The following is a 20,883-nucleotide window of genomic DNA, read 5'->3' on the forward strand; positions in this document are numbered from 1 at the left end:
TTTAGCTACGCTTAGTAAATTCTCAACTGGAAGCTTGGTCTTTTTCCCAGCGAGTCAGCAAACGAACTGCAATCTCAGGATCATCAGATGGAGTTTGGGAAACATCATACATCCTTTGGGTTGTAGTGATCTGATGAAGGGTCCGTTGAATTAAACACTGCACACAAGTCATTAGGCAGGGAAGTATGATGGCTAAAATAATGAGTCCAACTGCTATAAGGGCTGTGTGTATCCACCTCCAGTCACCAGTAAAAAGTTCAACCGCCTGACCATTGTGACCATTGTCATCAATCGATCTTCCACAAACGCCGCCCTCAGCACCCAACAAGTAATTGAGAGCCAGGCGGTTTTGATAAGCTGCAGCTCGTATCTGTCGTTCTTCAGCCAATAAATCCAAGGCCGTCGCTGTCTGTTTGGTGATAATCTCCAAAACTACCTGGAGTCTGATTAAATGGTTTAAATGCCAAACAGCTGTGGTATTCTGGAGCAGCTTGAGCTGTTTAGAACTGGAATCCCCGTTATAGTGATGGCCTTTAGCCTTCTGAATATTCGTGACCCAAATGATGATTTACAAGATGCCAAGTGGGGGGGGTGGGGGGGGGGGCATTTATTGTTACCTAATCTGTGAGTAGCAGCTTGTCTCCGAGCATTAGTATATATACCCCAGGTATAGCCCTGACTAATGTTCTCCCTATCATTTTCCCACCATCTTCTTTGTACCATATTTTTAGCACTCATCTCTTTAATATCTGTAGAGGCCGGGACGCAAACCCAATCCACTCCCCTAGGGCAGGTCTGTTTCCCTGGTCCATGTTGGGATCCTAAATTAAACCATACGAAATAAGGTACCCCACTATGAATAGACTCTATACCTGTGCCCTGTCTGCATTCTAAAGGTAAACTTGTCCATTCCTCAAAGTAATTATCACCTCTGCTGCCCCTATTCCAAGAGGACTTAATACATTGTGTACAATTGGGTGGTTTCCCAAAAATTGGGAACCAGCAGAAAAACAATACAGCAAATAATAAAATAACATTACAGCACTTTTTCCTGGCATAGCATAACTTTCAGACCAGAAGGATACGAGACTGCACGCCAGGTGGAGAGTATATTATCAACATCTTTAGTTCGTGGATTAGCTTGTTTAATGCGTTGTATGTGAGTCCACCCCTTTTCTTTTGTCCGCACTGCAGTGTCTGTAATCAGAAGTACACAATAAAGGCCGTCCCATATCGGTTTTAGTTTATGGTCTTGCCACGCTTTTACATATACCCAATCACCAGGTTTAACAGAATGAATAGGATAGTCCAGGGGTGGGTTTTGAGCTAATAAACCCTTCTGTCTTAAGTCATATAGAGAAGTAGAAAGTCCCTGTAAATATTTAGATATGTACTGGTCATTAGCCTCAGGGGTAGGGGTATCAGTGTAGAATCCCATGTAAGGAAGAACCAAACATCATTTCATATGGTGAGACAGCAAGGTCCTTACGAGGAGCTGTGCGAGTCCTAATTAAAGCTAAGGGTAAGCATTTAATCCAGGAGAGGCCAGTTTCATGAAGTCAAGTGAGTTGATTTTTCAGGGTCTGATTCATCTGTTCAACACGGCCTGAACTCTGGGGGTGCCATGGGGTATGTAACTGCCAATCTATTCCCAGGATTTTACGCACACCCTCCTGGAGTACCTGAGAGGTAAAATGTGTACCTCAATCTGAGCCAATGGTTTGAATAATGCCATAACGCGGAATAACAGACTCTAGTAATATCGGTTAATGGTGCTAGTACGATCATTAGGGGTTGGGAAAGCCTCAACCCATCGAGTAAAATGATCCACCATCATCAGGAGGTATTTATAAACCCCTATCTTACGTAATTCCGTGAAGTCAATCTGTAGTCGTTGAAACGGGCGTATGGCTATATCGTGACCGCTAGGCATTACCTGGCGCATGACTTTCTTATTCACTCGCTGACAGATTGGGCACCCCCGAGTACTTTGCTTGGCTATGGTGTATATTCCCGAGCAATTAAAGGACCGTACAAAAGCATCAACAAGTGCCTGTGTTCCTCAATGTGTCTGCTGGTGGAGCTGATCAATAATCTGACAAGCCAAGGCTTTGTTCAGTACTTGGCGTCCCTCTGCCGTCCACCACAACCCATCGGCAGTTTGACGCATTCCCTGGTCTTTCATATATACCTCCTCTTCCCGTGAAAAGATGAGAGTCTTTTGAACCTCCTGTGGGGTGGGGAGTAACAGCTGCATGTCTATTTTTTCTGTGAGTGCAGCCTGTTTGGCAGCTTCATCTGCCCGTCTGTTCCCCTGTGCTTCAGGACTGTCAATAATTTGATGGCCCCATAAATGAACTACAGCTATCTCCTCAGGTAACATAAGAGCATCTAAGGATTGAACAATTAAGTTTTCATGGATCAACTTTTGTCCTTTCCCAGTTATCATTCCCCGCTCTTTCCAAATCTTTCCAAAGGTGTGCACTACACCAAAAGCATACTTTGAGTCGGTATAGACTTTCCCTCTAAACCCTGGAGAGCTCCACAGAGGGCATATAATTCACAGGATTGTGCCGACCAATGACCGGGAAGACGACCGGCTTCAATCACAACTCCTTCATTCCTATCCACTACACTATACCCGCTATACCGAATGCCGTCAATGCAGTGGGAAGATCCATCAATAAACCACCTTTCACCCTCCCGTAAAGGTTCATCACTTAAATCATCTCTAATTTTTGTCTGTAAATCTATCCCTTCTAAACATACATACTCTAAATCATTGGGGACAGTATCAGAATCTGGAGAAACCAAGAAGGCGGCTGGATTCTGTTCTTTGTTCATAATCAGTGTCAAATCATCCCTATCCATGAGAATCGCTTCATACTTTAAAATTCTAGAATCAGTAAGCCACCTTCCGGCACGTTGTAAGAGAATGGTGTGGACTGTGTGAGGGTATGAACTAACATCGGGGCACCAAACGTAATCTTTCATCCTTCTTCGACTAAAATAGCAGTGGCTGCAATTGCTTGCACACATTCTGGCCAACCACGACAAACAGGATCTAAAATTTTTGACAGAAAGGCAACTGGTTGTCTAAAGCCTGCCCTCTCTTGCGTTAATGCTCCCATGGCCACACTGTCTTTCGCATTGGTATGTAGGTAAAATGGCTTATTTAGGTCGGGTAAAGCCAAAACTGGGGCACTAATATGACGCTGTTTCACCAAGGTAAAATCTTTAATCTCCTCCTCCGTCCAGACAACAGTTTCACCCCCGAGAGTTGCAAGTTTATCATAAAGAAATTTGACCAGGCTAGAATAATTCTCAATCCAAATTCTACAGTATCCCACTAAACCAAGGAATTTTCTAAGTTCTCGAGCACTCTGGAGGCGGGATCTGCAGAATACCGCATGTTCTCTCTGGACTTCTCTTCCTAATTCCTTGACTAACCAGATGACCTAAGTATTTAACTTCAGATTGAACAAATTGTTACTTTGATTCGCTCACTCTAAGACCCTTATACCCTAGAAAATTCAAAAATTCAACAGTGTATTGTTTAACCACATCATACGTTTTTCCCGTGATTAATAAGTCAACAACATATTGTATTAATTGACAGTTCTCTCTCCGAGGGGCCTCATCTATACCTGTTCTAAAACTTGGCCAAACAAATTTGGGGATTCTGTAAAACCCTGGGGAAGGACCATCCACCGGTATTGATTTTTCCGTCCTGTAAAAATCCCACTCAAATCCAAACATGTCCCTACTGTCTATTGCCAACGGACAGGTCCAGAAGGCATCTTTGAGGTCAATTACACTAAACCACTTACTATGGGGATCAATTTTACCCATTATCGTATAGGGGTTATGTACAACCGGGTAACAGGTGAGAATAATTTTTTTAACTCCCTCAAATCCTGCACTAATTGATAGGTACCGTCTGATTTTTGGATAGGTAAAATTGGGGTATTAAAAGGTGACATACAAGGATCGAGTATACTATCTTTCACCAATTGGTCAATTACTGGCTGCTGCCCCTTTCGGCCAGCCATAGGAATTGGATACTGTTTTCGTCTAATTACTTGGTCAGGGTCTTTTAAAGTAACTTGCAGGGGAGGAACATCTAACCCTCCTCTATTGCTTCTTTGTGCCCATACTCTAGGATTTATTAGTTCCCGATCCTCCTCTGTTAGTACATAAAATTGAACCCCGATACCTGATCCCTGTGGTCTGGTACCGATAGCCATTGGTCTTGAAAATCTAATCCCAACAGGCAAACTCCAGCTTGAGGAACTAGTAAAATATCCTCTTATTATCTTTTCTCCCATTTGTATCCTTACATTCTTTAGTATAGGGACCATAAAATCCCTTCCTCCCACTCCCGAAATCATCACTGTCCCTTCTGTTTTAACACCCTCGGGCCGTTGTAAAATACTAGACCGGGCTGCCCCAGAATCTACTAGAAAAGTCATCTCGTCATCTCATCTCGTCCTATGCTTAAATTTACCAATAGATCTCCGTGCAGTCCCACGATGTGTATTGACTGAGAACCGTGACCCCCCCCCACCCCCCTATTCATAATCTGCCTCCATCAATGCATAAGATCGTGTCTCCCTGGCTCGCATTGGGCATTCTCTCTTAAAGTGTCCCTCCTTTTTACATGAATAGCAAACTAATGCTCCTGTTTCCCAATTTCTACCAGGGTCTCCACGGGGTCCCGGGAATGGTCGTCATCCCCAGAATTCTCCTCTACCCCTGCCTCTGCTCTGGTCTCTACTTCCCCACTCCTGGTGCTCCTCCCAACGTCCAGGATCTGGCACATAGCTCTTAACATTTCCCTGCTGTCCCTCCACAACTTCCTTGACTGCCTGCATCCAAATCTTAGCCTTTCCTTTCTGTTGATCTTCAGACCTCTGGACGTATGCCCTTTGTGCGATCTGTAAAAGCTGTGTTATTCCCTGTTCATGCCAATTCTCTGTCTTTTGAAATTTCTTCCTGATAACTGGGGCTGAATTAGTAACAAAGCCCGTCAATACCAACTGTTCACCTGCTGGGGATTCTACATCCAACTCCCCATATTGCTGTATGGCCGCAAGCAATCTATTCAGAAATGCAGAGGGGGGGTCTCCTTGGGACCTTGGGGAACCTCAAATGCCTTCTTAAAGTTCTGTCCTTTTGGAACAGACTCCTTCATTCCTTTTACTAGATTAACCCTGTACTCATCCATTCGCGTGCGACCATCATTAGTAGTCTTATCCCAATTTGGGTTTACCAGGAGAAATTTAGCTTCTCCAGGTATCGCTTCTGGTCCCCCTTTGTGTTCCCTATCCCAGACTCTAATCCCTGCCTGGCGAATCATTCCACACTCATCCAAAGTAAATAGAGTCTTAAAGATAGACATTAATTCATCCCAGGTATATATATATTAGGCCCCAAAAATTTATCTAATTGTTCTGCACATCCCTCAGGGTCTTCTATCAGGGAGGTCATTTCCTTCTTAAAATTGCGCATCTCCGTACTAGTCAGAGGCACATTTACGAACCCGAGACCCCCCACATCCCCTCCCAAGGAAACCTCTCGTAAAGGTCTCATCCAGTTAATTTCTGGCTTATCCCCTCCTCTATGATGTTTAGGTTCCTGCCCTCTGGGAGACAAATCTAAGGTTCTCACATTGTTCTGAATGACCCTCATAATCAAAATCTCCCTCTCGTGTCAATTGAGGCGGTCTGTGAGCGGGTCATCATACCACCGCTACTTTCTTTTTCTTTCTCTAACTGGAGGAAGAGGGGAAGGTGAAAAAGGGTAAAGCGTAGGTGAGAGGGGGGAGATAGGAGCCGGCACAGGGGGAACATAAGGTGGAGGAAGGGAATGTAACACATCCCATCCTTGTATTTCAGGGGCAGAAGGTTCCTCATCCTTCTTGTTCTTACATTCCTTTTCGCTCAAAATCATTTGATCAAACGATCCACTGAGCCAACAGGCTGCATATTCTCTGCTCTCGGTATTACCTCCTTGATTTTGGTAGAGCCAGATGTTCAATGCCTGACACATCCAGTCCTCGTTGGATCCGAACTTTGGCCAATATACCGAACTCCCTTTTATCGGATTCTTAACCCATTCCTGACAGCAATACCTGACCATGGACTGTTTATCTTTCCCACGGGTTTTCCCCACACCCCAATCAGATGACATTAATCCTAACGGACTATGTTTAGTTATCTGATGGTCCCGTCCTTCTTCAGGACTGTTTCCCTTGCTACTTACTCCTCCCATTCGAAGCAGGTAAATAAATTCCTCTTACCGGGATCCAGTAGCTATTCCTAGCGCGCTTCATTAACGTTCTCCCGTTGTTTGTTCTCAATGCCTCTTCTCGGATATCACTCGCTTCGTCCACTGACCAGTCACCCTTCGTCCGGGAGTCCAGCTGAATCAGCCGGGGTGCACCTACCCCCGTCGTCAGGCACTCTGTCAGTGGAGGGAGTGCGATCCCGGACGATCCCCCATTTGTGAGAAACAGAAGTACCTTCACAGATTTCGCTCGAGACAAAAATTGAGAATAAAGAACATTTATTGTACAACAGTGCAAAGTTGGGTGTTTCCCCTTACCCTGGGAATACACACACATACTGGGGCTCACCCAACTTTTATACAGTTCATTTCAGTGTAGAGGTACCCTCCCCCCCTTAACATTCTTCTGCCTCCTGGATTGGGTTTGGCATTTGGTAATTCTGTCTGCCTATGTGCAGTTTCTGTAAACTTGAAAGACCATGGGGTATCCTGCCTGGGTCCCATCATGTCATTGTCCTTATTCATGAATCTGCCTTTGTTCTTTTTCACACATCTGAACCCCCAGGACTTACTAACTATATGCAGAATTTGCTAATTCTTTCTATCACTATAAAAAGACCCTTATTCTATTATACATGCTGTAACCCTTCCTCACACTCTTATTGGAATTCATCCCTACTCAGCACTTACTTAACTTCCTCTCTAGTCTAGTCTATTATTCTTTATTTCATTCACACTACTTCCTATATTCTATTATCTCTCACACACCTCATAGCTGCCGGAACAAAAGGCCTAGGCTTTCCTGTGGAAAAATAGCAGACTAATTTTTCACCTGATTCATGCAGCGTCACATCTTGAAGATGGAGACCAGAGTTGCTCTGGTGATACCAAATGAGATTGGGATTGGTGTGCTGTGCATGAACCATGGCAGTGAAATCGATGGCAGTAGTTGTAAGTAAGGTGTCAATATCGCGCCTGGACAGGTCGTTGGGCATGGCATTCGCTTTTCCTTGATTGTGCCGTATGATGAAAATTGTGGGAGGAAGTCCAAGTTGCAAATCTCTGGGCGAGTAGAGATGTGTGCTTGTACCTATCGTGTACATACGAGCCCTGTATAAAGTGGTCTGTATAAATGGTGAAAGGATGACGTTCCATAAAAAGCAAAACTGTTTCACTGTGAGATTGATGGCCAAGAGTTATTGACTGAGCTGGTGACAGCTTGGCTGAAAACAAACCACCAAAGGTTCCAATTGCTCATTAACTCGTTTTAACGCTACTCCCACAGCACTGACAGATTGATCTGTGGTAAGAGAGAGCAAGGCTTTTGATGTACAAGCATCGTAGCATTCGCAAGTGCAGTCTTCACATCATTGAAAGCATTCACAGCATCATCTCCCAAAGTTAATGGTCTTTTGGATACTGACATCAGATCCTTTTAGTTGATCAGTAAGGGGTAATAGAGATGCTGCAGGAATTGGCGATTTAAAAATTCATCATGCCTAAAAAATATTGCAACTGGCCAAAAGTAACAGGTGTAGGAAATTCTCGAATCTTTCACATTTTCACTACTATTGGGCAAAACCAAAATACCACATTGCGTAACACTATGTCCCAAAAATATAAGATCAGCAGTGCCAAAAACTCATTCACTGGGATTAATCACAATGCAAAACTCATCAAGCCTCTGAAACAATAAGGTAGCGCTTGTGCTCCTCTTCATCCACACTTTTGACCAGAATATTGTCGATGTTGTAGTGGCGGCTACTCTGCTAAGTGAAGGATCACACAACCAGACGGGTTGAGTTCAATGAGCAAAACTGATTTATTGCAGACTGCCTGGCTGAGAACCGCGCTGGAGGGCCCCGACATCACCGGGACGTCACGTGGGTCGCCAAGCGCGGGCTTCTGAGCCCGGTGCTGAGGTCGGGAGGAAATCCCTGACAGCGTCCTTTTGGCCGGCTGCCCCGCCGCGTGTGTGACAAGCAGGGCCGGTTTGCCTGCCTAATGGCATACTGCTAGCATGTAAACAGATACAAAATCGAGGCCAACATGTAAGTGATCCATAAACCACTGGAATGTTAGCTGCATTCCATAGATTGAATGACATTCGCAGAAACTCTAATGTGCCAAAAGTGATTATTACTGCCATTTTCATGACAGAAACTTAACTGAAATCTGATAGTAAGCACGTACTAGATCTATTTTCACAAATACATGTTTGCCCTGGAGGTTTGTTGAAAAGTCTTGTAAATTGGAAATTATGTATTGGTCAGGCATGGTAGGATTGTTCAGGGCACAGAAATCACCACAAGGCCACCAATCCCCAAGAGTTTTGTTTGGAACCATATGCAACGGTGAAGTGTAGCAGCTGTCAGATCTGCAGACTTGCATGTGCATTTTTTAAAGATGGCCTGGGGGTAATCTTGCACTACCACTGGAGGTCCCCTCAGCCTCGAGGAGGTGGGTTACTGCATGTTTAATGTCAGTGTGACGATACAATAGCTTCAGGAGCTGCAGTCCACCGCGCAGCAATTTTTCAAATCAACAAAGAAAAATGTGAGAAGAAATCCGCTCCCAAAATGGAATTTGCAACTGTTAAAAACCCACCGAGAAGGCTCCTTGAGACAAAAATCCAACATGAGTGACCTCTGGCCATATGTTTGAATATAAGAATCATTTGCATCTGAAAGAATACATGACATACTGGGGTGTGTGCATTCCTCTGTGGTTGGAGGGACCACTGAAATCTTTGCAACAGAATCAACAAAAAATCAACACCTGAGAGATGGTCTTGGAGGAAAAGACAGCAGCTGATGTGTCCATGGGCAGCAGTTGCTTCTCCTGCCGGGCCTGGTCATTTCCAGGCTGCCATTTATAGAAGTCACAAGGTGGGTGACAGGACCAGGCACCAGCACAAAATCTCCAATGCTTCCAACAATACGCCGTCCGTTGCCTCTGCCACTTCCTCGACCACCACTATTCCAACCAGGTTGACAGAAGGAATTCCATTGGAACCTCTGTTTCTAAAAATCACCCGAACAGGGTCTGTTCCAGCCAGCTTGCGCCACCTCTTCAACATCTGTGATGGTTGCCTATTGCCTGGGCTGTCATCATCTAGTAATTGGGCAATGCGAGTCTCCCTAGATGGCTGAGTACATTGCAAAATAGCTGTCTTAAGCATGTCCTATGGGAGATGACCATCTGGATCCACTACGACATCCTCCACTTCACAGCCAATCTGCTCTGGAAGACGCTCCAAAAGTAAAACCCTACTTTGTCTTCTGACTAATCAGACTGAGGGCAGAAAAACGCACTTTGAGGATCGTGAACTATGCTGGTGCATTATTAATAAAAAGGGGGGAATATTTAGTATGACCTCTCCAACCGCTCCTGTAAGGGGTTTAGCCTTATCACTATCCATTTTAAATTAAAAGGTACTGTGAACTCATGGGGTCACCACTTGTAATGGCACTGATTTAAAATTTCTTTTGCTTGGCTTCGCGGACGAAGATTTATGGAGGGGGTAAAAAGTCCACGTCAGCTGCAGGCTCGTTTGTGGCTGACAAGTCCGATGCGGGACAGGCAGACACGATTGCAGCGGTTGCAGGGGAAAATTGGCTGGTTGGGGTTGGGTGTTGGGTTTTTCCTCCTTTGCCTTTTGTCAGTGAGGTGGGCTCTGCGGTCTTCTTCAAAGGAGGTTGCTGCCCGCCAAACTGTGAGGCGCCAAGATGCACGGTTTGAGGCGTTATCAGCCCACTGGCAGTGGTCAATGTGGCAGGCACCAAGAGATTTCTTTAGGCAGTCCTTGTACCTTTTCTTTGGTGCACCTCTGTCACGGTGGCCAGTGGAGAGCTCGCCATATAACACTGATTTAAAATAGTGTACAGACAAATAAAGAATACACTCATTAGTTTCTTTCAGCACACCATGAAGTCAATTTTTAAATCATCATTCACTAGACACCAAATTGCATTCTTCAACTCCCCAAACACCACCCAGCTAAACCCCTCTGGCCTCATTGGTTCACGCCACACTGGTGAGCTTGACACTCACTCCTCCTGACGAAGGTAAGTACGTGACCGTGACAAACCTCTCGATAGTCTGCCACAGTGGTCACCATCTTGTAGGGTCATCTCTGCTCCATCTCAACGGGGGCTGTTATCCCATTTCTGGTGCACTGTGATGTTACGCTGCTTCCCCCCGCCCCCCTCCCCCCCCAAGTCTGCAACCCTTGTGGCCACTGCCAAGAATAGATGACATCGTCTTGGACACAGTGGTTGCATGATTTTAGGACTTTTAGGACCAGTGCTATGTCTCGTTACTTCTTATGAATGCTGCATGACCTTCTGAGTTTCTCCAGCACGTTTGTGTATGCACTCGACCCCAGCATCCGCTAATTTTCTTGTTTAACTGCGGGGGTATGTGCGTCTCTGAATTTGGGGAGAAGATGAGATGGTCCTCTGAAAGTTGTCAGGCCACGCACAAAGTTCTCGCAACACCAGGAGGCTGTTGTGTCCTCGACAGCCAAAATTGGACTTCATGAACTTCCCAAATCCTCGGAATCCTCAAATAGTCATCCAAATGTTTTATTTAAATGCAGTTACTGCTTCTGTAATTAGTAAAATGGTGCAAATTAATCCTTGTTGACTAAGCCGGCATGGTGAGTGTAGCGATATGCGCAATACTTGCAGCGCCAGCAACCCTGGTTCAAATCCAGTGCTGTCTGGTCAGGAGTTTGTATGCTCTCCTCAAGTCTGCGTGGACTTTCTCCAGGTTTGGTTTCTTCCCACCATTCAAAATTTAAATTCTTTCCCCAATAAAAGGAACATTCCCAGCACTCATCGCCAATGTATAGTTGTCCACTTGTAAAGCTGTCAGGTGGAATTGCTGAAATCTGCTGAACAATACAATGAGGATTTTGGATTCTAACCAGGGATGAGAAAACACTGCAAGCATATGTGACTGAACCTTGATGGATGTGGGGAGCAAATTTTGTGTTGGTGTCGCCCATCTTCAGTTTGCTGTCCTGGGTGTGGGATGTCCGTGCGCAGCAGGATTGGCGAAGAACTGTTTTTGTATCTGTGTGCCTGTCTTCAGGCTCCTGTACCTCCTTCCCAATGGTAGCAGTGTGAAGAGCGCATGGCGTGGGTGGTGAGGCTGCTTTCTTGAGACACTGCCTCTTGGAAGGGTCCTCGATGGAGTGAGGACTAATGCCCATGATGGTGCTGGTTGAGCTCACAACACTCTTTCCTGTCCTGTATATTGGCACCTCCATATCAGGCAGTGATGCAACCAGTCAGAATGCTCTTCACGATAAAAATTTGCAAGACTTTTTGTTAATTTTTTAATATGGAAATACAGCCCATCAGCCAACTACACCCAATGTAACCATTTAACCTACTAACCCAGGTCATTTTTTTTGGAACCCAGGAGGGAACCCACACAAATATTGGGAGAATGTACAAACTCCTGACACAGCGTCGGATTCAAACCTGGGTCACTGGCGCTGTTTTAGAGTTTTGCTGACCACTACTTTAACCATGTTGGCCTTCTGCATATTTTTTCCTCAATACAGAGGAGACTAAAGCAGAGAAAGATCTGAAATCCACTAATGTAAAGGATGAAAACAAAAGCAATGGGAAAAGAGAGGACGATCGGATGGAGAAGTGCAAGTTCATGTTCAATATTGCGGACGGTGGCTTCACAGGTAACATGGAATCATGGTTTAGATGAATTTTGAGCTCCCTTTAAGGTTGAAGATTCCTTTTATTGTCATAATAATGCAAAAAATGAAATATATACAATATACTTCAACTTTTGCCTGCTGTAAAAGCAAGCAAACAGTTGCTATGAGCTTGCCCAGTACCCCGATTAGAGGAAGAAAGTCCCTTCAGTGTTACTGATATGCCTCCTGTGCTCCTGCTGCCTCTGCAGCCCATCCGCAATCCGAGCTGCAGATCTAAATCTCGGATGTTGTGAGAAATCTTTCAGTGCTGGAGTCCCCCTCAGGAGCCTCTTGTGCCCTCAGAACCCTCTCGAATTCCAGTTTCGATACCTTGTTCCCATGAGCCTGTCGCGAGCAGTCCCACAGGCAGTCTTTTAATGGCATCATTGATAGTCCGAGGCTTGTCTGGAGTTGCGTATAGCTCCCTCATTGTTGGAAAAGTTGTAACCAGTAAACACAGGACTTAAGAGACAAATAAAGAGCAAAAAATGGGAAGATTATTATAGTGGAATACATGATTCTGGAGCAACTCAGTAGTGCACAACTTCAGGATTGAAGGGTGCCCATTTAAAACAGGAATTTCTTTACCCAGTCTTGAACCTCTGGAATTTGCTGCCAATGGTGCCTGTAGAGGCCAAGTTGTTGGGTGTATTTAATGCAGAAATTGATGGGTATCTTAATAGTTGAGATATCAGTGGGGACAAGGCAGAGGAGTGGGGATGAGTGGAGGAATGGATCACCTCATGATAGAATAGCAGAGTCAATGGGCCAAATGCCCTGCTTCTGCTCCCACATCACAGCATCTACAGACGTTCCCGTTAAAGAATGTTACAGTGGTCTGATGTGTGCCTTCTGAGAGGGAGATAGAAAGAATAATTTTCAAAAAGGGGGATTGAAATGAAAAATGGAGGAAGTCAGCAGAGTTGTGAAGCTGAACAAGAGTGAGAGCCGTGGGACATCCTTTTCATAGGAGTTGGCATCTGCTTCTATCGCATCTGACGTGTTGCATTCAGTTGTTTTACATCAGTTTTCAAGGGACTACAACAGAGTTTTACTCTGCTGGAAGAACGAAACTCATGAGGTCGTGGTTCCCTTCATAATTTCTACTTTTTTTTACACATTATAATCCAACTGAAGGCGAAAGACACATGATGAAAGGATTCAGTAGATTAGAGGGAAACCCTTTCCTCTGCTGAAGTGGCTATCTGAATAGTCAGGGTATCAAAGGTTATGGGGAGAGGGCAGGGGAGTGGAGCTATCTGGAAGAATGGATCAGCTCATGATGGAATGGTGGGGAGAACTTGGTGTGCTGAACAGCCTACTTCTGCTTCTAATGCACAATGGTTGGGGGTGGGGGGGCAACTCTAGAAGGAGAATCTGGTCCCTTCTGGGCAGGTTCAGAGCACTGAAACCTGCATCTCCTTTCCCCCTCTCCCCAGACCTCCTAAAGAGCTATTTAGAGAGGCTGGACACCAGCTGAATGTTTCATAACTAAGGTGCTTTGACACTCGATATAACTAGATTTTTCGGCAAGATGCCATTTAAGTAGGAGGGACCTTAAGCCACCTTCTACTTCAGATGCTCCTGATCGAATACTCCTGGCACCGACTTGCAGCACTGACCTAAATCCTAAGTTTCATCCAAAATGATTTGCTGACCACTTACTCCCTGCTGGACAGCGGACCTCCTTTATTCCCCCCATTATCAAGCAGGATGCTCGCGGGACCCAAGCCCCATCCCCATCTCATGGTCTGATGCCCACACCCCATCCCTGAAATCCTGTGTTGACCCTCCCCAACATCACTGACAGTGAGGCACCACCCTCCCTAATCTAACTTGTGTCAGCATTCCAAGCACAACAGAACAGTAACGTCTCCAACTGCAGGATGTGCAAAGTCTGGGGCCTGAGTCACAACTGATCTTTTATTCATGCACTTGGACCACGTTGTTGAAGGTAGGGTAGAATTCCTGGATTTTTATTCAGCAAAGAGGTACGAGTCCCAGTGCCAGTGATAGGGTCGGGACAAGGTATTAGGAGCCAGCATTGAAGAAGGCGCTGAAGGCTAATTGATCATGTCGGAGGTTTGGTGGATCTGGAACTAGAGTTGCTGATGGATTGACCAGGAGCCTTTCAGGCTGCAGATGCTGTGGGAGCAATGGAGGTGAACCTATAGACAGTCAGTGTCTCTTTTGCTTAACATAAGGGGTGTCCACAAAACTATTGGCAACTCTTTGTCTGCCTTACAGCAGGAAGAAAGCAATTTTGTGTAATATTGCATGTTCTGCACTATTGCAGGACAATAAATAAGTCAAATCAGCAAGGATACTGAATGGAACAATGGAAGCAGGCAGAATGGTGGCCGCCTCTTCCTGGATGCGCTGCCGAGAGAGCTGGGGTTTTGCAAATGTTTACTCTCTGCAGGGAGATGCTTTTTCAGTGATCCATCGTTATGCCCATACACTCACAGGTATGGCGGGGGGGGGGGTGAAGGGGGAAATGTGTGTGGAAGAGATGGGTAGGAGGAAATACAAATACTTCAATCACACTTTTACACAGGTGTTGATCCTCTGCCTCTCCTTACAGAGCTGCATACCCTGTGGCAGAACGAGGAGAGGGCTGCGATATCCTCCGGAAAAGTGTCCGAAATCTGGCATCGCCGGCATGACTTCTGGCTGCTTTCTGGTATCGTTGTGTATCCTTTCACTTCCCGCAATCTTGCTGTCATTCCAACTCACCAGCTGCAATTTTAAACTAAATCTACAGGTGTTGAGGTAGAGTACAATGCACAAACAAATGTTCCTCACGCAGCATGCATAGGAATTCGAGGTTAACCAATGTTTTGGGCCTGAGCCTTTCGTCAAAGGTGCAGCACAATTAAACCCATACTACGTGAAGTTGGCTGTCCGTTTTCCTTGCTGGAAAAGTTGGTTGCTAGAGCAATAAAAATTTGCTCTTGACAGGTTTCCTGTTGCTGGTGTACAAACCTTGGGAAGATGCTCATGACCACTTCAGAAATCAGGACTCACTTTCTCACCCATACGACGTAGAAGGGCCCATGAAGTCTGTGGCTGTTACAATGCTATCCAAATATAATAAATTTAGACATGCAGCATGGTAACAGGCCATTTCAGCCCACGAGTCCATACTACCCCATTAACGTAAAACCTCTAGTATATTTTGAAGGGTGGAAGGAAACCCATGCAGACGTGGGGAGAACAAGAAAACTCCTTAGACAGCGTAGAATTTGAACCCCCGACCCAATCACTGGCACTGTGAAAAGCATTGTGTTAATTGCTACGCCAACCGTGCCACCCAGTACTATTCCCTGTGAACTTCCTGCCACTTTCCAATTGATTTTATAATTTAACTACGTACCAGAGGCAATTTATAACCCCCAATTACACCCTTACAGCTAAGACATGCTCGATCTTGGGATATGGGAGGAAACTGAAGTGTGCAGGTGGGGAAATCCTGGTCACAGGGCAAAGGTGCAAGCTGCGCACACACAGCCCGGGGATTAAGATTGAACCTGGGTCTCTGGCGTTGTGAGGCATTGCAGCAGGTTAGTGTAGCAGTTAGTACAACTATTACAGTACCAGCGACCTGAGTTTGAATCCAACTCTGTAAGGAGTTCTCCATGTATCTGTGTGGTTTCCTCCATGTGCTCTGGATTCCTCCCACCCTCCAAAAATGTACCACGGTTGTAGATTGTTAATTGGTGTATTTTGCGTGGCATGAGGCCCATGTTACTGTGATGTACATCAAAATTAATTTAAAAAAAATTAAACAAACTTATCTACCCACTGCACCCTGTAACCTAAAATGAGAAACACTCCCTTTGTGTGAGCTCTTCTGAGGATGGTGCCTGCTTCTCGACCTTGTGGAAAGGCAGTGATCTTAACTCCAAGCAGTTATGGCTATGCCCGCTGGCAAGACATTCAGAATGATGCCCACTTTGCCATCATCAACGAGCCCTTCAAGCTGGAGGTGAACAAGGGAAACTTCCTGGAGATGAAGAACAAGTTCCTCGCCCGGCGGTTTAAGGTGAGTAGCCCTGTATAGTGGGATGGTGCTGGGGCTTGGAGATTAATGCACTTGTTTGTGCAGTGGATGATGATCCAAGGGATATCTGGCTGAGGGAAGGCAATGCCAATTTTCTTCATCAGTCCTTCAGTGGAATAATAATCTCAATGTGTACTATTTCAAAAGAAAATTGTCTTAGTTGGTGGTCAAAGGATTCAAGAATCATATTAGAGGATTAAGTGATGCAAGCATTTAAGGAAGGGAATGAAGAGGGAGTTCCCTACCCAATGAAGCAGGAGAGGCTGCTTATTCAGTGTATTTAAGATACAGATTTTTTGGAAAAGTTGGGGTATTGAAGATTTTGTGGAACAGATGTGTAGATGGAGCTAAGTCCATGGCCAGATCAGCCATGATCTTATTGAATGGCAGAGTTGGCTCAATGGGTCAGATTGCCATCTCCTACCCCTCTTTCTCACATTCAGAACTTGGTGGGGGGGGGGGAGGTCATAGAGCTAATCAACACCAAAACAAACCCTTTGATTTAACACGTGGGGCAATAAATTGGAAGAGTGCACAGACATTGGGGCAGGGGTAAAGGAAAATCACAGACATTTTAGTCAAGGCAATGAACTGTAAGAGGAAGAAAAGAAGGATCCTGAAGTCAAGGCAGCACAGTTAGTTTAGCAGTTAGTGCAATGTTATAACAGCACCAGTGACCTTGAATTGAATCGGGTGATATCTTGTTGGTTCTTGTTTTCCACCCCCCCCCCCCCCCCCACCCTTCAAAAAACATTCGGGGATTGTAGGTTAATTGGTGTATATGATGGGCACTGTCTCGTGGGCCGGAAGGGCTAAGTTTAAATAAATTTTGTATGTACTCTTACCCCTCCCTCCATTTGCTGCTAACTGTTTAAAGGCACAGGTCTCTAAACTTATCCTTTATATCTGCATGGTTTTTGATGAGAAACATGTTAGTTGATTAGTGCACAGCAGTTTGCATCCTATTTCTTTATGATATAGGAGGGAGCCACTTGGCCTGTCAGGTCTGCTAGTTCACAACCCTCACATTCCCTTCGGTAACGAGTTCCCTCAGCATTGCCAGCCACCCAGCTTGGGGTCATTTTCAGTGGCCAGTTAACTGCATTTCTCTTGAATATTTTATTTTTTATTTTCGAAGATTCCTATGGATTCAGACAATGATACACTTGCTTTTGATGCTTCTGTATAACACATTGTCTGTTTTTCCCTCCTTTAGCCCCTCCCTGTCCATGCCCCAATAGAATCAAGAATAAAGTTATATAAATTATACAAATACAAAAGACACAAATCCCAGTGAGATCAAAGACTCTTGTGAAAACTGCGGGGGGGGGGGGGGGGGTGGTTAGAAACCAGGTACTTAAATAAAAAAGGGTAAGGGACAAAAAAAAAGACCACGTCCCACTTATTTGATTCTAATCATTTCCCTGCTGGGACTGATTGTTTCATTTCCTTTATTCTGATGGAGTGAAATTATATCTGTGTACCTATGTATTTCAGATAAGATTGCCACACTCCTAATGAATGTCTTATTTCCTCCTTAAATTGTATGTATTTTTCTCCAGAGGAATGCAACGCTTTCATATTCCATCGTGTAATATTTAGTTGGGAGTTGGGCTTTCATGTAACTGCTATACATTTCCTGGCTATACATTTCCTGGCTTTCACAAACTGAATTTGGTTCTTGGACAGTTTAAAACCCACGCCTTTGTTTCCCAGAAGGTACAATTCTGGATCCTGTGGAAAATCTACTTCTGTAATTTTTTTCAGAATGTCCTCCCAGAAGGATCTCACTTTTGTACACAGCCAGGTTGAGTGGATAAAGATTCCAATCTCCACACTGTACTTAAAGCACATTTGAAATGTAGATTTATATAATTTTTGTGGTATGAGAGATAGTTGATGCAGGAATTTGAATTGCACCAACTTGTACCTGCTGTCCAGGCACAGATCTGACCAGCACCGCTCATGGATTGCTGTGCCCAAGTCCAACTCCCACCTTACCCTCCACCTGTGTAATCCAGTCTTTGGGTCTTCACTTTGGAATAGGAGATACATCGTAGAGATAAACTTATGTACATTTCCCCTTCAAATTAGAATTTCCATGTCACTACTCACAGGCAGGGTTATATATGGTCCCAGTTTGCCCCTTAAAAAAGATTTTAGTTGCAGATAGCAGAAGAATGTTCTGAGACAAATCATATTTATTTCTCAACTGCTCGAATGACATGAGCTTCCCTCGCTTGTAACAATCCTCAATACACCTGATCCCTTTCTGGCACAAGATGACCAGGACCTTATTGTCCAGAATCATAGGTATTAAGGTGTTCTGGGACAAGGGCATTTTGGGAGATATCCCACCTTCAATACATTGATTTATTCTTTGCCATGTCTGGGGTTGTCTTTTTTTTGTGATTACTTTAGTGTAAACTCTCCTGCTATCTTTTCACCTACCACATGTTTAAATCTGGCAATTTTAAACCCCCAAGTTTGTAATCCAAAGTCCACTTCTCCATGGACATTCTGGCCACTTTACCATTCCACAAGAACTTTCTGACAGATCCATTGAGCATCTTAAAGAAGCCTTGACACAACAGAATGGGAAAAACTGAAATAGATATTGCAGTCTTGGCATCACATTCATTTTAACACAGTTAACTCTGCCCACCAAAGTTATGGGCAGGGTTTCCCATCTATCCAAATCCTCCTCAATTTTCCAGAGCAAAGGGAGATAATTGGTCAACCACATCTTTGAAACAGTCTTGCAGCGTGGAGTCAGTCCATTGCGCCCATGACAATCACTGGGCACCATCCATATTATTCCACCTTTTAGCACTTGGGCCTCAGTCTTCATTGCCTGGGTGCCAATCACTATTAGTGACGACTTTCTCCACTCTTTCCCTTGGATGTTCTCCCCACCCTTTCAAATTCCCTCTTAATCTCTTCCCTCCCCGTCCCTAAATTAATGACCTGAGATGAGGGGAAAAGTGTCCTGCAGTCTATCCTTTCTACCCCCCTGGTGATTTGAGAAACCTCAATTGTGTCCTTACTTGGGCTCCAGTGAGAACAGACCCAGTCTCTCCTAGTAACTATAATCGGAATCTCCTCTGCCCCCTCTCCAGTGGTTTTGCCACTTTCTTGTTATGCTTGGAGCAGACCTTCCTGCGCCACTGCAACCTAGTGCAGTGAGGAAACAGTTCCACCAACTGCATTACTGTGCCAATGGGACTATCCCTGGTGGATCTGCTGGGCCTCTCTCCCCTGCCAAGGATGGCCATGGGATATTTTATTCCCATCGGGTCCCTGTCGTCTGAGTATTTCATTCAGAAGACATGGCAGCTGCTCTGCATCCTGCCCTCCTCACTGTCCTGGGAGGCTTAGTCCACATCATGTGCTTCGTGGTTTGGATACAGGGCGTTTGAAATCAATCGCCTTGACGCACAGGTGATGATGCCAGCTACTGACCAGTGGACAACGCTGGCAGCTAGTGAATGAAACCTGCGTTGCCGTGTGCCGAGGCAGTAACCCGACAAGACTGTCATGCTCTTTCTGTCCCTGCTGCAGTTGCTGGAGCAGGCCCTGGTGATCGAGGAGCAGCTCCGGAGGGCGGCCTACCTGAATATGACGCAGGACACCAGCCACCCAGCAATGGCCCTCAACACCCGATTCGCCGAGGTGGAATGCTTGGCTGAAAGTCACCAGCATCTGTCCAAGGAATCACTGGCTGGAAACAAGCCTGCAAATGCTGTCTTGCATAAAGGTCAGTGGAAAATCATACTGTTTAAAACTGAAGCAAACAATTGGCTTGCATTTGCGTCGCATCTTTCACCAAATAAAGCAAAGACCATAAGACAAAGGAGCAGAAATAGGCCATTCAGCCCATCAAGTCTGCCCCGCCATTTAATCATGAGGTGATCCATTTTCCCACCCAGGCCCACTGCCTGACTTCTCCCCATAACCTTTGGTGCCATGGCTAATCAAGAACCTATCAATCTCTGCCTTAAATGCATCCAATGACCCGGACTCCACAAATTCACCACCCTCTGGCTGAAGAGATTCCTCTGCCCTCTTCTCCTAGACTCTTCCACCATGGGAACAACCTTTCTACATCTACTCGACATCACAGTAGTATTTTGGGGAATAAAATAACGTGCTTTAATATAGCTACTTTTCACACCAGTAGGGTTTCCCTAGCAACAATGTTATGGACTAGGAGGTACTGTGATCTTTCTTATAATAACCATGGGATCACTGGAGATGGGGATTCAGTCTAATGTTTTATCCGAATTAAACTCAGCACTGCCTTGGTATTTGCCACAAGCAGATCTGCGTTGCACGTTCAAGTCATTGGACCTCAAATCATTGAGAGGCCTTAGATGCTCCCGGAGGCTAATCTGGCCCCTTCTGATCAGTTGGCACATTTGTCTTAAACGGCACAAAACTGTCAATAACCACTGGTGAACGGGGAGCACACCTATTGGGTGAGGTGTTCCACCATGGTTTGATCAGCATCCGAGATTGTGATATTGTTGCTACCAGAAGTGTGTGGTTGAAAGAAGAGCAGGGTTAGCATCGTGATGCTCCAGACTTGATGAGGGGTGAAGGGAGGGGGGTGGTTGATGCAGAATAGAGGTCGGGAGAGTTTCATTGTTTTTTTTTGGTAGATCAATATGGGTTGGCACAACATCACAGGCCGAAGGGGCTATACTGTGCTGTAATGTTCTGTGATTCGGAAGTTTGCGTGTTAGCGTCGTTGATGTGGATAGTTGATCAGCTAATAACTTGGGCAGAGCAATGAGAGCTGGAATTG

At 45.1% G+C, this 20,883-nt stretch overlaps 1 protein-coding gene across 4 annotated transcripts in view; it reads left to right on the forward strand.

Annotated features, from left to right (window-relative positions):
- Window positions 1-20,883, forward strand: part of chd3 (chromodomain helicase DNA binding protein 3) — a 153,666-nt gene that overhangs the window by 109,196 nt on the left and 23,587 nt on the right. For all 4 annotated transcript variants that reach the window (XM_069920140.1, XM_069920139.1, XM_069920138.1 and 1 more), the window contains 4 exons: window positions 11,864-11,995; window positions 14,598-14,706; window positions 15,926-16,058; window positions 19,638-19,833. In XM_069920140.1, the coding sequence (XP_069776241.1) occupies window positions 11,864-11,995; window positions 14,598-14,706; window positions 15,926-16,058; window positions 19,638-19,833 (570 nt within the window). The remainder of the gene's footprint in view (window positions 1-11,863; window positions 11,996-14,597; window positions 14,707-15,925; window positions 16,059-19,637; window positions 19,834-20,883) is intronic.

The sequence above is a fragment of the Narcine bancroftii genome, chromosome 2 (genome assembly GCF_036971445.1).
Source record: "Narcine bancroftii isolate sNarBan1 chromosome 2, sNarBan1.hap1, whole genome shotgun sequence".
NCBI classification, from domain to species: Eukaryota; Metazoa; Chordata; class Chondrichthyes; order Torpediniformes; family Narcinidae; genus Narcine; species Narcine bancroftii.